The sequence below is a fragment of the Argiope bruennichi genome, chromosome 3, assembly GCF_947563725.1.
Source record: "Argiope bruennichi chromosome 3, qqArgBrue1.1, whole genome shotgun sequence".
Taxonomy (NCBI): domain Eukaryota; kingdom Metazoa; phylum Arthropoda; class Arachnida; order Araneae; family Araneidae; genus Argiope; species Argiope bruennichi.
The window spans coordinates 30330750-30348515 of NC_079153.1; the positions used below are offsets into that span (position 1 = coordinate 30330750).

Genomic DNA, 17766 nt, shown 5'->3' on the forward strand with positions numbered 1-17766 from the left:
CAAATTGAAATCACTGAACTCTTCCGGTAAAATCCATGTTCCAATCCAAAGGAATGTAATTATATTAAAAGGATTCTCTTCCTAAACAGGAAAACTTCCTTTTTTCTTTGTTATCATTTTCCAAATCCTATTAGTTTAACTATACTAACGATTCATTTTTAAATAATAATACGGCTTTTCTGAGTTCCATACCACAACAGCGGATTAGGAATATAATTAAGGGTAATAATTAATAAGAGTAATAATTAAGGATTGACAGGAGAAATGGAATAATTCCATCAAGGGGAGAATTACTTATTTTAAAGACGTTTCTGTTAACCGAATTGTGGGTGATTTTTATTTTAACCAAGTATATACGGGACATGGAGTATTTTCTGTACATCAAAGCCGTTTCTTTGACAAAGTTCGACTTGTCAGAGTGGCACCGTAGAGAGGTCTATAAATCACGTTATCAAAGCCTGTGCAGGAACACAGACTAAGCTAAGAAATTACTAAGCTAAGCTAAGCTAAGAAATTGGATGTCTCTGGACGTCGAAAAACTCTTTTAAAAAAGTTAAATCATTAAATCTTTTATTAAGGACTTTTTGTCAAAGTCCTTGTCTTTAGTTCTCTCCTAATATAAAAAGTTAAAATACATTTAATGTATTTAATGCATTTTTAATGTTTCACAATTTAATATGCAATATAAAATGTAATGTTTTTTTTCTGGACCAATATGCGTTTTTTTCTATTGAGGGTCCTTTGTTGTTTACAAGTGTCCAATATCATCAAGTGTCATTTGTTCCTTCCTTCTAGGTGCGTTGCTCTTCGGCAGCCGCATCAGGTTTCAAGCATGGCCTCTGGCTAGGTCGCTGTCTTGCTTGTATATATCCTAAAAGTGGGAACAAATTTGACCAACGAAGGAAAATTTAATCTGCACCTGGCCAGCAAACATGGCGTGTGTTAGTAAATATCGAACTATTAAAGTTCCTACAACCAGAAGTCTACCAACGTCCTTTTTACCAAAGCGGAATATTCTAAATTTAATTATGTTCATTTCAGTCACGGTATTAAAACAAACATAATGAACACAGTCCTCCCGGATTGCATAATATTCCATGCTTCCTTTTATAGAGAAGTAAAAAAAAAAACTGTCGTAAAGGTAAAAGCTGCTATATTAGGTAAAAACTAAAGGGTGTCCCAAAATTAACACAAGATTTGAATTTGCCATCATTTGTGTAGTAAAGTGTTGGCAACCCTATTAAAAAAACCCCATTCGATGGCCAATAGTTTAGGGTAAGAAAAATGGAGCGTTCCACGACAGAACAACGTGTCAAAGCAAGATTTGAATTAAATTTTAAAAAAGAAAAAAAAATTTTTTCTTTGAATTGTTATATTTGTATTTAACTGCAAAGTACACAATTTACGGTTATGTATGGAATAACATATAAGGCAAATGACCACCACGGCTTTGCTGGCGCTTATGCGCTCTTGCCAAAATTTTCCGAGACCATTTTTTTTTTTATATATATATATATAAATGTGGCTGAATTTCGTTGATGCAGCATTGAATTTTCCTTCTTCAATCCACGCGTACTTGTGGGCTTGTTGGCATAGAACTTTGACCTCAAATAACCCCGTAAAAAGAATTCAAATGGTATTAAATCACACGATCTAGGGGGCCAATTTTCAAATGTTTAAACTGTGGCCGCCAGATTTTCATTATTTTTTAAATATTGTTCAACAATGAAAACACATTGTTCTATCGTGTAATGCTCTATTTTTACTAACCCTAAACTATCAGCTGTTAAATGATTTTTTTTAATAGAGTTGCCAACACCTTACGGCAAGAATGGTTGAAAATTCAAATCTTACATTAATTGTAGGACACCCTTTATTTAGGAATGAAATTTCGTACTTTCCGTATAATTCAAAGTCATTATTTACTTCATGGGCCTAGACAGCTTAAATAACACTATTGTGATTTAATATTAGCTCATATTTATAAGCTTCAATAACTTAATATCATTAAATTGCAGTTATCACGATTATTACACAAAACATTTTCTGAAATAAAACTAACTAAACTATGACTTTTAATTGTTAAATAGAAATTTATAAAAATCTCTTTAGCATTTTGTTCGCATCCACAAATCATATTACTTTTATTTTCCTTCGCTTCTCTGTTTTAGTGTTAAAAAACTTTAACACGTAAGTATTGATAAGAATATCGCATCACTAAGATTCAATCTCTTTTCAATTCAAATGAAAACGACAATTTTTTTTCCTGACAATAGAACTAAGCAATGGACATATTGCTTATAATTAACTTATTGTGGAATTTCCAGTTTTAAATAAAAAATTTAATTATCAACTTACTTTACAATATAGAAAATATAGATGCTTTGATAATCGATATCATATGTATTTAAAAATAATTCCATTATATTATATATTTGAGAAAAATTCAAGAATGAATAAAAAAAATGCTTAAATATACTAGTTATTCAAGATCGGTTATTGCAATAAAAATACTGTATTTAAAAGTTGGATTTTTTTAAATTTTAAAATATTAAACTGTTAATATCTGAACATCACAAACTGATTGTTTTAATATGACTATGAAATATTATAATGCAGTAATCTATCGTTATTTTTCTCACCTAAAATAGTTAAGCATTTTGAACTAACATTAGTACATGATGTATTGAACACTACATCATATACTAAAGAGACCTTGCTATTAATTAAAAAATAATTACTACTTTTTTTAATAAGATCAAATATTAAAACTAAAATAAAAAATTTCTTCCTAGATTACTTTGAAATAGTATTAAAAAGAAAGTGAACATAAACAAAATAAATGTAATTGGGAATAAATGACTTTAAGACTAAAAATTGTGAAAGAATATTTTTATCTGATATTTCACGTGAATCTCAGAAATGAGAAAATCTTACGGATTTAGCTAAGTGTGATCTCGTGATGAACTATCTAATTATTGTTCCACGGTTTTCTACTTAGATAAACAGTCTCCATCGTATTTTGGGATAGTTTCTTACTATCAAGGGAAAAGAAAGATAACACGTGTGTTGAAAGTGAGGTTTACGACCTTTACTACGCAGTAAAAAAACAAATTTTTCCTGATGCAGACACACCACATCAGTCTGCAATAAATTAATCACTGGAGACATAATAAATCGCAGTATAATCCGTCAAAGACAGCCTAAATTTGTATATACTCATAAGATTACCAACATTAAAATTTTAAAAAAAATTGTAACAACCTTTAGTTTATACTTTCTCTTGGATGTAATATATAAATACAGTATTTATAGCCCCTATGTGAAATGTTACATTTCATTTTCATTATGTCAATGATTAAAAAATTATCTGCTAATGCTACTTAATAATAAATGTATGAGTTCCTGAAGCATTTGAACTTTAAAATCATTTGTCTAAATAACAATGAACACGAAAATAATTTAAAATAATGACAGATATCAGAAGAATACTTAAATTGCGTTTAAAACCGAATGTTGACTATACTTGTCTGCAATTATTGTATCGAAGTCATCATTCAACAACAACGAAGTCATGGTCACCATTTACATCATTATCTGACAGACCGGCCGGACACTGTTATACATATTAAATAACAGACAGACTGGCTGGACTATACATCACTGGAGATTCCATTTACAATGATTTAATATTAATAGTTCATGAAATTTTACCGACAACATAAAGACAAAGAAAGATTTCAATTTTTTAACTTCATTCATCAAGATGTGCTTTTATTAACGGCCTGCATAATTTTGTCAAAACAAAGGAATTAGTTGCGAAATCATCATCAGCAGGCCAAGAGAAAGTGGAGATGTCTGCAACACCCAAAAAAGTACTGCAACTTCCAATAATAAAAACCAGTTAGAACAAATATAGTATTTTGATCTTAAACTCCGGAGGAAAAACAAAATTTGTGTTGCAAACATGCCAAATCTATTGACACTTCAAGGATAAAATTAGACTTGTTTTCGAAATATCTCTAACACGTGTTTATAGATTTAAACGCAAACTTTAGCCTCGCAAAAGTAAAATATTAACCTGCCATTTATTATTATAATTAAAGTTTATTGACAAAAATCAGTAACAGAGTAAAATCAATAGTTGAAAATTTAAGCCCAATGTGCAAATATGAATTCTTATGAATATACACATGTGTATTATAATCTCGGTTGCATATTCCATCCACTTCCAGTTAAAGAATTTTGACGAATTTCCATGTTCCAGATTTCAAAGAGATAGAAAAACACTTTTTTCGAATTCTATCTGTCTGTGAGCATGTTAGCTTTAAAATCACTTTGAGCTAGAAGAATGAAACTCGGCAAATTTGCAGATATCTGTCAAATTTTAAACGAAATCCATTCATTGGAAGTCTGTCCGTCCGGCTGTCTGAGTACAAGTGAACAGGACAGTTATAAAATTTAAAGAGTTCGATCAATAAAATTTACTATTCAGGTTCAGCACTTGCAATGCAGCTTTATATTAAATTTGGAGCCAAATCTTTCTGTTTGGAACTATCAGAAGTATACCAAAATGATGACCAAAAATATAAATATTGTAAAATTCGATATACCATTAACAGATAAAACTTCGGATAACCGAATAACAAATCTCTAAATACATGCGTTCAATAACGTGATTTTATTAGCTTCGGACGAAAATGAAAACTTTTCAAAGCTAATAAAACACTAATTAATTTACAAAGCCATCAATATAAATTTCCATATAAGATTAATGTACATAAATACAATACTATAAACTAATGATATTTTAAAATTATATGCCATCTCCTATCTGTTTCCATTTTTACACCATGACAGATAATAGCGATAAATGATAATCCCTTGATAAACCAAAGGACGGCTAATCGGTGTTTTATTTTAATCCAAATTGGCAAAATTCTACATTTACATAAATTAATATGAATTATTACACTTTGATGTATGTTAGTAAATACTTAATAAATGATTATTTTGTATACATTATACAATACTTATTTTAAACTATATATCCATTTTATTTTTCAAATCAGATTTTTTATCGCCTAAAATAATAATACACTATGAATGAAAATAATATGAAACAATAAATGATATTCTGTGATACTGGCTTAGTATCAGACGCTCATAGGACCGGATTAAACCTTTTTTGGGCCCACTAGCAATGCAAGTTTCGCCCTCGCCCATTTTCCCTCCAAAATTTTCAATACCAGATGTTTATAGATTTCAACTTAATCTCTACATAGGTAAGTTTAAATACCATCTTTTCAACTGAAATAACAAAACATATAATTGAGTTTTAGAGCAGTTGTTTTCATGACCTTTGGTAGAATTAAAAGTAATTCTAAATGCTAATAAAATAGCAAAATTGTTTTAATTAGAAGTACTATTTAATACCATAATCAGAAACACTTTAATTAATAAAGCTACTTAATTTTGTAGAACAATAAAACAAAATATAAAATTCATAAAAAAATAGTTAATTGAAAACACTGGAAATTTTTTAACATAAACTCTTTGCACTTTAAAAAAGTAATGCGATGCATAATTATTCGCCTAATACAAGAATTTTTTTCATTCTCTGAAGAATAAATAAATCTAACTGTTTTAAGATGAATTTTCCCGAAAAATTAGTCTACATTTTCTTACTACTCTATAGATATTTTCAGCGATCAAAATTCAAAAATAAAAGTTCAAAATGGTGCAACGTCTTTAATGACGTTTGTGAGGAACCATCCGAGTACAAAAGATCAAACGATACTTAATTTAATTTGAATAAGTTTGAATGTACTGGTCTTGCAAATTAATTGTAATTATAAAGTTAAATATACTAAGACAAACTGACATAAATAAGGACTTGGGACCCCCAAAGTTGCGAAACCCCACGTCAGTTGTCTACATTTCCTAATTGATAATTCGACGCTGAAATTGATAATTCGACGAATCTAAATTCATACAAAAGCGATTTTATATAACTGCAGTTATAATAATTCGATTTAATGAAAATTTATTAAAAAAAGATGTATAAATTATAATCATCTTATTCACAATAGAAATGCATGGCTAATTAAATAATGAAATAAAGCGAAATTTTAAAAAAAATATCCAAATCTTAATTTCAGTAACTATAATGGATACAATTAAAAGTTTACATCAGGGATGAAACTGTTTTAAATCGTATATTAATGCAAAATAACAATTGAAATAATTGCACAAAACTTCACTAAAAGCGTAAAATTTACCACCAAACTTTAAAGAAAATCTATAGAGTAATTTCAATGAGTACAAACTATTTTTGAATTTTATTTATATTTATATAGACTGAAAAACATTCAAATTCGTATATCTCAATTAAAAATTTGTGAATGCTTTCAAAATAATCTTTAAACTCGTTTAAATTATTCTTTATGTAAATATCTGCGATGATTTGACAGCTGAATCATGAAATATTAAACGGCGGAACTCTTTCTGCTCAGCTGGAGTGCAATTGCTGACAGACGATGAATATTAATGAATGAATAGAGAAAACTGACTCCATGAAATGCTGGAATGAAAAACAGCATTTTATTTTAACATAAAAAAAATTTCAACTTTCCCAAAATAATCTACCGTCGTAAATCTAAGTAAATAAAGATAATGGAACTGCATATTACGTGATGTCTACATTTCATGTGTAATTTCAATATTTGTGTTCTCATAACTTTATCCGTAACTTTATTGAAATTCAAATAGCATTTCTTAAATTACGTAAAAAGGGAATTTTATGCGAAACGTTTGCTTTTATCTGAATTAAAAAAAAAACTATTTTATTAGAAGATATTTATAAAGAAGTAAATACCCGACCTATTACCACACGGTTTGCGTTGAAAAATATTGAATAATTTCTTGCGAGCTGAATCTTAATTATTAGATATTCATAACATATTGCAAAATATTTCAGTTCTGACATAATATTCACATTTTCTTTTTAACCCTTCTGTTTGTAAAATGCGACATACAAAAATCGTTTAACCAATAAGAGTGTTCTCACCGAAACTTTCTCATACGCTCTCTAATAAAGCGTTTCTTCCTCCCTTATCGAATAAGAGCAATTTAACTAAATTACGAATAGCATGAGAGCTCAGATTTTTATTTTCCATGTCCCTCGTATGGGATTTATGAACTTCGTAGCGCAGTAAAGAAAACTGGTATAGGTATAAAAATAACAATATGTCACTGGGTGAAGAAGTTTAGGAAAAATCTATTAAAATGCAGTTAATACACAAATGCTAGAAACCGAATATTTATTTTGAATGATATTTTTTTCGACGATTGAAATTAAAATTTGGCACAGAACCACAACTGTAATCGCAAAACATGCCAACATTTCGTTTGTCATTGCGCTTCTAAATAATCACGTTTACATGCATGCAAAAGTAAACATCAACAGATAATTAAATCCTTAACGGATTCCAAATTTGATAAAGATTTATACCTTAAACGCTAAATCTACGGACCAAATTTTATTCAACTACCTCTTTGCGTTTTGTTAGTTTAGTTTAGTTACATTAACGTCCCGTTTTAAAGCAACACTAGGGCTATTTTGGGACGGAGCTCGTAATTTTGAACCGTGGTCAGATGACGAGGACGACACCTAAGCTTGCACCCCTCTCTCCATATCACGCCACACCAGTGGGAGGACGTTTGGCCAGGACGTTTGACGTGCACCAGACCCGCTTACACGACGATTCTTCGGTGAAATCGGGTCTCGAACCTGAAACCCTCCGGTTCCGAAGCCGAAACCTTACCACCAGGCCACCGCGGCCTCCTTTTCAGTTTGTATTAACCGTGTTACGTTGTATTCAGACAACCGATCAGATAAACTTCCTCTGAGTTGACTTCATTAAAAATTAGACAGAAATCCACAAATTTGAAGTGAAGAACCCTATGCCAGATTTTATAGTTTCACTCAAAGTGTTTTTGAGTTTTCGCTCTCGAACATAATTCTAAAAATGTGTTTTTTGGAACACTAGAAGGATAGAAACGTAGGAAAAGTTCTACAGTTCGAATTTTTTGGACCATTACAATATTTTCTCTTTGTATACTTTGTACACGAGAAAGTAAAAATCGTCTAATCTGACCATTTAACCTAAATTTACCAAATGCCATTCTTCGGTAGTAGGTGTTCGCAGAGAAAATGTTCCAAAATTTTTATAATTTTGATCTTTTAATTAAAAATCTAATAAAGTTTTTCTTCAATAATTTCAGAGTATATTTAAATTAATCAAAATTCGAAAACGTAACTTTAAAATTCAAAAAATAATCTTCATTGATATCAATTATATATTTCTGTACTATACATTTCTCTAATTTTAGTATATTTTTTTAAATACTTAAGTATAATTTGAAATAATACTTTCATTGTTTCATTGGTTGGATTTATTTTCAAGCAAGTTGTAAAATAATTGTATTTATTTTTTTAATTACGCACTATCGCTGTTATATTAAGAGAATTTTTTTTAACTAAATTGATTAAACATGAAACGTCGATTCATTATAACGAATTGACTCTGGCTTATTGCATTTAGATGCGAAAACACCTTTCTAATGCAGTTTTTTTACTCTAAATTATTTTGAATCGTGGATACAGACATTTCTCCCCCCCCCCTAAAAAATTATACAAGGAAACGATTCCAATGTAGGTAACATTTTTAAAGCCTTCACAGTAAGATCATAAATATTAAATCTCAGCAAATACAAGTTATTAGAACTAATAATGACGTTTTAGTTAAAGATTGCGAACATATTTTGTACGCATCTTTATTACTATATTCTTAACAGACTTCGCTATTAATAAATTTTAATAACATTTTATAACTCCTCTGCCTTTCGAAGAAATAGCGTATTAACTCTTTAACTGAAGCATCCTTTGAATGGTTGCTTACTAAACAAAATTAGCAATTATAATTAATAATATACCAATTACGGGTAAAATTCAATTACGGATATCCCGGTTTCGAGTAAAATAGGGATATCATTTTACCTCACATAATATTTGAGTTATCGATATTCCGATTCTTTGTAAAAATCCACAAAAACGGAAAACAATATTTTTGAAAAATCAGTAGTCACAGAGAACCGCACATTAAGATTATCCTTAATATTTTAATTTTTTTTTTTTTTTTTGCATTTTTATACATTATATAATATTTTTATATTACACACACACACAACTAAATAAAATGTTACTTAATTCCTTATAAAATTGTGCAAGTACTTCCCATTATAAAAAGTTTAGACGAATTTGAAATCTTAAATGGTTATGAACCTACCTTGTTCAGAATAATAGTCATTTGGTCATAAGATTAATTTTAAAATCTTCAATAAGGATGCAAGTGTTAGTTTGTTGGTTTAATCTGTTGACCTACAAATTATTCAATCTTTTAATTAGATGCCTCGTTCTATTTTGAATCATTACATTTATTTCACTCGGCATAAAAGGCACCCTGTATATTTTAGCATGTCCGAAAGATTTTAATCTTAAATCATTCGCCATTTTGAAGCCAAAATTTAAAAGACAAATTCTGTCATTACATTTTAAATCACACTTCAGAAAATTTCTTTCGTTGTTTGTGCTCTTTATAAATTTTGGACAAATTTCAAGAATTAATTATCAATAATTATGCAACTTTTATAAGCAAGAAAATTTGAATCAACCACAGAGTATGAAATTATCAGTTTTCATATAGAATAGATCTATGAATTCGCTAAATTAATCAGATCATTATCACTAATACAAATTTCCAATTTCACTGTAGGAATATAGAACTCTTATTAACGCTGTGGTAAATAAATGCATTTACATTGTAACATTAAAGCTCGAATAAAACTCAAAAAAAATTTGTTAATGGTGATCCAATATTAAAATAGAACTGGGCCTAAACATTGAACGAACCATCTGCTTAATCGGGTATGCCAACGCCATTATGCGAAGGTTTAGCTATTATAGATGCTATATCACAGTTCTAGAAAGATCAAATTGATTTACATAAATTTATATATTGATAGTTGATTTCATTAGAAAAGTGATTTATATCTTTCAGTGGTAATTGAACTGAATGATATTGAAAAGGTTGCAAAATTACTATTAGACTGAGCAAATAAACTATTTATAAACAAAAATTTACACAAGAAAAAAAATTACCTCCATTTAATTCTTCTTTTTCCATCTGAGAAATTGTATAATCAAGTTCAGAAGTTGTTGATGGCCGATGCATTTTCAAAACAAATTTTAAAAAATCAACTTAAAAGAATAACTTAAAAAAATAGAACATTAAGATTGCAGCGAAACCGACAATTTCAACAAGTAAACAAAATTCACAACATGCTCGGAATGGCAATACATTTGAAACTTTTGCACTTGTATTCATCCGCTGTAATGAAATTAGAATGCTTCTTTAAAAAGCTTTTCTTAATAAGCTTTTACGAATTTTTCATGGCCAAAATGAATACTTTTCGAAAAACCATATATTCTTATAGAAATTTTATGTCTAAAATAACTTAATATTTCCATCCCCTCTTTATTTGATTGTATATATCAATAAAAGTAAGTTCTTTTCTTATTCCAAAAATTGTAGAAACATCCCCGATTAGTTTTAAAAAAATGTATTTTAATATTACCTAATTCAAGTTCAGAATTATTGTACATTTATTAGTATATATGAAGAAAAATCTAAGGATATGAAATAATCAATTGAAGAAAAATTGTATTATCTCAGACTTTGTCTTTCGTTAGTAGGCATTTGTTTTTTCAAGAAGAAATAAATATATGAGAATCAGTATCGGCAGAATTAGTATTACAATACTTATGAAAAATAATGTAAAATAATGCATGTCAAACTTTCTGAACATTGCTTAAAAAAAAAAGTATTGTTTCTGTAGTTAGAAAGACCAATCATCTTTTAGAAATTATTCAAGTTTGTCCGCTCTTAATATTTTTTTTCACAAAATGTGCAATTACTAATACAAGAATGAATTATACTCTGTAATATTACTTGTTAGAAAAATGCCTAGGAACTTGTAACCAATCAAGTGATATGCCTCCGAATGTGTCATATCACGAGTCAATAATATTATAAACAATTAACTGCTCAAAAAACGCATTTAGTCTTAATTGTTGTAATAGTCTTGTAATTGTAATAGTCTTAAACGTCTTAAATTGTTTTATTTTAAAGTTGCGTGATCTATTAAGAATACATTTTATAATTTTGAATCATTGTGGAAATTGAGCACTATCTCCAATATTTTTTTACTTCTCTTCTTTTAATAATTCGATCCACGTAACAAATTCTGTAGTCGATGACAATCTTTTGACTAAGCGATCCACGTAATAAGTACTATAGTCGATGATAATCTTTTGACTACGCGATCCACGTAACAAGAATTGCAGTCAATCTCAATCCAAGCTGATAATGTCAGTCCAAGTTGATAGGAGGCTAAATGTAATGAATGATCCCAATACAATTTAAGACGATGCATTTTAAGACTTCAAAAAGAACTCCATAAAATCAAGCAAAACTTTTTCAGAATTTCTACTCTTCATTTCGATTGCTGGTTTTTAAAATTATGTTTTATACACGATTAAAATATTTTATGCAAGTTATTATATGCACGTATACTTAAATATAATTGTTTTATATCATTACTAATTATAATATCTAATGATATACCAATCAGTACCAAGTTTCGTTTATTATAGACCAGAAAGCATCAAGTGATGCGAATAGGATTAAAAAAAAAAGCCATTTTTGGAATTCTTAGCGCTTCAAGTGTTCTTATTTCATTTTAAATCTCAATTTAGATTGTTTCCAAATAAGCCGAATTTATCATTTACACGCAACGACATACTATTATAGATTTGAACTGCATAATATTATGTTATAAACACTAACTAGCTCGTGGAGTAGCGGGTTGAAGTAGGAAAGAAGCTAACTTTCAAACCACACAAATCGAGCGATAAGCAACTGGATAAAAATGTAGTTTAGTGTGCCCTTTGCTGCGCCAAGGATGCCAAGTCGTCAATAAAAGTGGCGGACAAAGTAAACAAACACTTCTACGGAATAGTTGCGGTTACCACTTTATACAATATAATTATGATTTTTTACTGATAAGTATTGTTTTTTTTTTTCAGACTGGGGAAGCCGGTCTGTTGAGTGCAGAGCAAAAGTTAGAGCATGCGATGCCTTCGGCATCTGTAGAAGGCACCGGGCAGAATTTTTTAACTTAAAAAAACATCCTACGGCTTTGCTAGCAACGGGAGCGGGAACCTAGTAGCTTCGAAAGCACATTGAACATAAGTACTGTGTGGATAACAGGAACAGTACATAATCAATAGAAAAGAAAGAATGAAGGACGTTATAGGAACGGATATTGTTAACGGAACATATTCTCATCACACACCGGACATACACACTTAGAAGCTATCAAACCATTCTCCATTCAAAATTTCAAACAAGCCTCCTTTCCTGACTTAATCAACTCGTTAAATATCTATATCTATATATATATATATTATTCCACTCACCCTTCATCCATTCTGCAAGTTCGAAATACTATCATCCATCCCATTTACCAGACATCCATTCTTGCACAATTCCCAACATAACAAATCATCAAAGGAACCAACCGTTAGAGCACCAAAAGAATTACGAGAATTGCGAAGAATTCCATTGCAGCTAACTTTTAAAGTAAAAATGCAGACGATTTTGTAAATAGGAATTCAGACGATTTTTTAAAGCGCATACTGACAATTAAAAATTTCAAAAAAAAAAATATTTTCTGTTCTTATTCACAATGAAAATAAAATTGCAGTATCTTATTAGTTGTAAAAAACTTTTAATTATAATAAAGAATAAAATTAAAATTTTTAATCGATATTTTGTTATTATTTTTAATTTAATATTCATAAAATAGTTGTAGTTCATGAACAACTCAACTATTGTAAATAAAAAGTAGTAAGCAAAACAGCATTAGGGTTAGAAGAGCGTTCCGTTGGGTTGCCATATTGGCGACAAACCCAGGGGGGGAGGGCACACTAATCTTCCTTTCAACCAGCAATTGAATAGTTAACAACAGATTACTGCAACTGTAAGGTAACTAAATTCAGTTAGTAAAGTCAATTATCTGAAGTGACAATTTACAGCTGCTGATGTCAATATGATTCATAAATTTGACGTTTCAACAGTTATTCAAGATAGGACGGGATTACGATTCATCCTTGACATTCTAAATGTTAAATCAAATGCAGCATATTTAATATCTAGATACTGAGATTAGATCTTTGCGTTCTAGCTCTTTCTCTTGTTGGTCTTGAGGAAATTCCAGATTTTAGTGTAAAGCTTGTTATTCTATTTCTACGATACTTCTGGGTGTAGTACAATGCAAAGTATTATATTCTACGAGGCTGATCGTAAAGAATCAAGATTATGGCATTAATTCTTAAATTCTTTTTTCAAAAAATCAGGTTTGAAAAGCATTTTACGTACAGCATTGAAAAACACGTTTTTTACTCATAATACACAATTTTACAACTAATTTTATTTCTTGCGTTTTATTTTGACACTATTGTTCATAGACAGTATTATCTGTTTTGGCACTCTAATTCATTACAAAAAAATTCTATAAGTGCTTCAGAGATTAATTCAGTCAAATGCATCTCGCGAATTCGAAAAAAGTGTTTAACAAAAATTATAATTACAAAAATCATTATCAGATATAAAATTTATTAAGCTTAATTTAACATTTTTAATAAAGAAATTACTAGAATTAAATGTCATTTTATTTTATTAACTAAAAAAAAATGAAATATTTAAAAACCGATTGAATCTGTAAATTATGAAATTTAAAACTGATTTTATCGAAACATTTTATTCAAATTTCAGCCGTAGCAATAATGAACAACAAAATGTATAAAACTTCGAGGCCATTCATTCGAAACTAACAAAAACTAATACATGTTACCACTATACTGCAATTCGTTGAAAAAAAACTTAATTAATTGCATACCAAAATATGATCATGATTTAGTTTTATAAGAATTTTCAGATAAATAATTGGCAATCAATACCTTCATAATCGTTAAATTAATTTGCGGAAATACAATTTGATAATCAACGAAGATGCAACAACAGAACTGATCGCAAAATTTTAAAGAACTTTGAGAAAAATTATTGATTTTCACAGTAAAAAGAAAATATTAGGTAGTTTCAATGTTTTTTTAATTGTAAAGCAAAATAAAACTCAAATATCATTAAGAGATGCGATTAAGAAATTTACAACACAACAACATTTACGATAAATGCAAATTGAAAGCTAAATATTCAAAGAAGTGGAAAAATATCAAAGAATACTGTTAATAAAATTGTTTAAAATTAAATTATTTGTGAAAAAAATAGTAAAAATTTGGCCCAGTATCTTACCATTACACTTTTAAGGTGGATTGTAGTTTTGTAAACCGATATCTCCACCACGCGATTTGACAATTATAATTATTATTTAATTTGATGCAACTTTTCTTTAACTCTATCGTGTATATATTGTATAAGCTACAACTAACCACTGGCCATCATTTCATATTTATTATTGTTTACTTTCCTGTATTTAAATAAGCATACGCATTCTATAAAACAAAAACTCATTTAACATAAGTTGACCTACCTTTCGGGAATTTTTCTTAAATTTATAAAACACTGATAAAGACAATATTCATGGATATTAAAAACTTATTCATATTTTTAAATTTTATTGGATAAATCAAAATTTTGACGAATTTTCTGTTATAATATGCATGCATTTCTCAAAACGTTACTCAAGTATATAAAGAAAAGACATTAAGCATAATATTCTACATTCAAAAAATATACTTCCATTAAAATGACATGATTGTCTGTCTTTATTATAACTATAAAATTTAAAATACAAAACAAGTTAATTTTTTTTTTAAGTTACGAAATTTCTATCACATTTTAATTTTATTCGTGAAGTTAGAGTAATTCTTATTTTCCAAAAATTATTATTTTTATATAGTAAAAATATATAGCAAATTCAGAACACAATTGTACAATATTTTTATAGAAAATAAAAATACTTGCCTGCCCTGACAGCTTCAGTAACGATGGACCCATCCCCAATGGTGTCGGGTTTTCGGGTCCCATTTTCCAGAAGAGGAGTCCCTTCCTCCTGGATGGTCGCGTACTCAACCCTGTTGCTGCGATTAATCCGGATCGAACCATGTTTCAATTTGTCGGACAAATCCGAAGACAGAGTCTGCCATGGTATGTAGGTGGGAAAATCCACGCTGCTACTGAAACTCTCCTGGAAGAACATACCGGCGACTCCTGGTTACACCCCCGACACAGAGACGGATCTGCGGAACATGGATTTGGAACGAGAAATCAATCACTGCCTGTTTGCAGGGTAAATAACAAGCCTCCCGAGAGGCTCGTGTGGTTATCTGTAAAATGTGGACCTTGGGCAGTGTTGAAAGACAGGCTTGGCAATCAAAATGCAATCTATCAATGAGAGGGATACATAAGCAGGATCTTAATCTGCCATTGGGGAACACGAAACGTGCTGCTGCTGGTCGGAGCAGATTTCCTGCTTCGCGAAAAAGTAGATTCGGCGATTGCTGGCGAGCGAGTGAGGGTAGAACAGAGAGGAGAGCGAAGAAAAATAAAAAAACACTATATAAAAACCTTGACAAACTGGCTGGCGGCTGAAAAAGACGGACTTTTCAAATTCGAAAGCATATGTTGTGACCGGTGTGCAACGCGCAACAGAGCTGGATACTGCTTTTTCAGCTCCGAAATGTAGCCAAGAGAATTAAAAAAAATATGATGATGATGATTTTAAAATTTCACCTGGCCCTCATCAGACGCAGGGTTGCCAGGTTCAACACTTCATCATTTAAGCGGCCTCTTTCATTGGTGTAGCAAAGTGGCAATGAGTTTAAAGAGGTCGAAATTTTTTTTTCTTTTTCTTTTTTTTGGATGCTTGCGCTTGAAGTTCTAATGTCTGCGGAGTTCACGTGTCTGTAAGGGATTTTACCTTTGAAGGAAGCCGAAGATTATATTTTTGATCATACATTTTCTTCTCTATTTAAGAATTATTAATTTGTTATTAATTATTAATTTCAAGTAAGAATTATTGGCTAAATCGATTTATTTAGCCAATATTATTTTTTTTAGAATATTCTCTATTAGAATACTCTAATAAAATTAGAGTTTATTAGAATATTCTTTTTATTAGAATGCTCTCTAATATTAGAATACTCTTTGGTTAAATGCTTTTGTTGGAATACTCTTTGGTTAAATGCTTTGAATGAATGCCCTCGTACGATTTATTTGAGCCAGAATAAATGCAATTATCATTTTTCTAAAACATATTTTAATTTCGAAGTATTTAATGAGTAATATAAAAATATCTATAATTCGGATATCTATAATATCTATCAAAACTCTTTTTATAGAAATCTTTACATCTTTTTTTATATTTGTTTCTATAATTAAAAACATCAGTCTAGAGAGATTGTTTGATCGGATTAAGCTTCAAAATTACAAAAATTTATTGGAATCCAGTTACATAACAATAAACGAATTTATTGCTATGTTAAACGAATTTATTGAAATATGATTTTAATGCAATGTTATTTTCTCGATATATACCAATTTAATTTTAATTTATTCATATGACATGTCTTTTCTTCAACCCGAAAATGAGAACTTTTTATGGCAAAAAATATAATTTTTTTTAAAAAATAAATATATACATCGAAATTATGACGTATCTTCAGCAACGACAGGAAGAAATGATATAGCTCTAAGGATGAAAAAGTTTTAGGGAAATAAATTTATTCCTCTTCAAAAAATGCCTTTAAAAAATAGACACAGAATTTTAAATCTGAAATTTCCAGAAATCAAATACGAATAATTTTTAACCATATTTTTGGCACAATTTGGTTCAAAATTACCAACGAATTCTTTAAAATTAGCTCAACTAATCAGCACGTATCGAATTTTCGAATCTCACTTTGGCCCTCTGTTAATTGCAATCCAATTCATTATTAAATGGATGCAATTTATTTTACGGACACAAATTTAGTTCTATGATTTATTAAGGTGTATGTACACACTTGAAATTTCTAAAATCGTTCAAAATATCGAATATATTTTTATTGCTTAATAATGTTCTTTGCTCCTTTAGCTTTCAAACAATACCAAGATGTTGCCAATATTCGAAATATTTCTCGAGCTATAATTATTTTTCTTGAGGTGCTTTCATTAAAAACTCTAGTTACGGCTTTTTTAAAACTCATTTTATGAAGAATGATATTTTTCCACTATGTGGCTTCATTCAAACAATCATAACCCAACAAGAAATGAACCAAATACAATTATTTATATATCAAAATAATCTGTATGAAACAGCGGATGTTTTGTGCCTTAATCAAAGTTATATTTATAGAAATAAATTTTTAATGGCTATTTAGAGGTTAATATTACAGAAAAAATATCGCTTTTTCTATTCATCGTTAATGAAAAAATTGTTAAAAAAAACTATATATTTTTATAACTTGATTGAGGCAGACAACATGAAGACTAATATTAGACATAAATTGCAACTAGAATTGTGTGTCTGTACAAATTAGAATTTAAGATATCATGTTTCAAAAAATATGCTAATTAGCTCATT

General features: G+C 29.3%; 1 protein-coding gene across 1 annotated transcript in view; it reads right to left on the minus strand.

Annotated features, from left to right (window-relative positions):
• The window catches only part of LOC129963262 (sodium-coupled neutral amino acid transporter 7-like), a 91337-nt gene extending 75563 nt beyond the window's left edge, over nucleotides 1–15774 (minus strand). Inside the window, exon 1 of the mRNA XM_056077506.1 lies at nucleotides 15168–15774. Coding sequence (XP_055933481.1) covers nucleotides 15168–15402 — 235 coding nt within the window. The 5' untranslated portion in view covers nucleotides 15403–15774. The remainder of the gene's footprint in view (nucleotides 1–15167) is intronic.
• Nucleotides 15775–17766: the final 1992 nt, after the last annotated feature.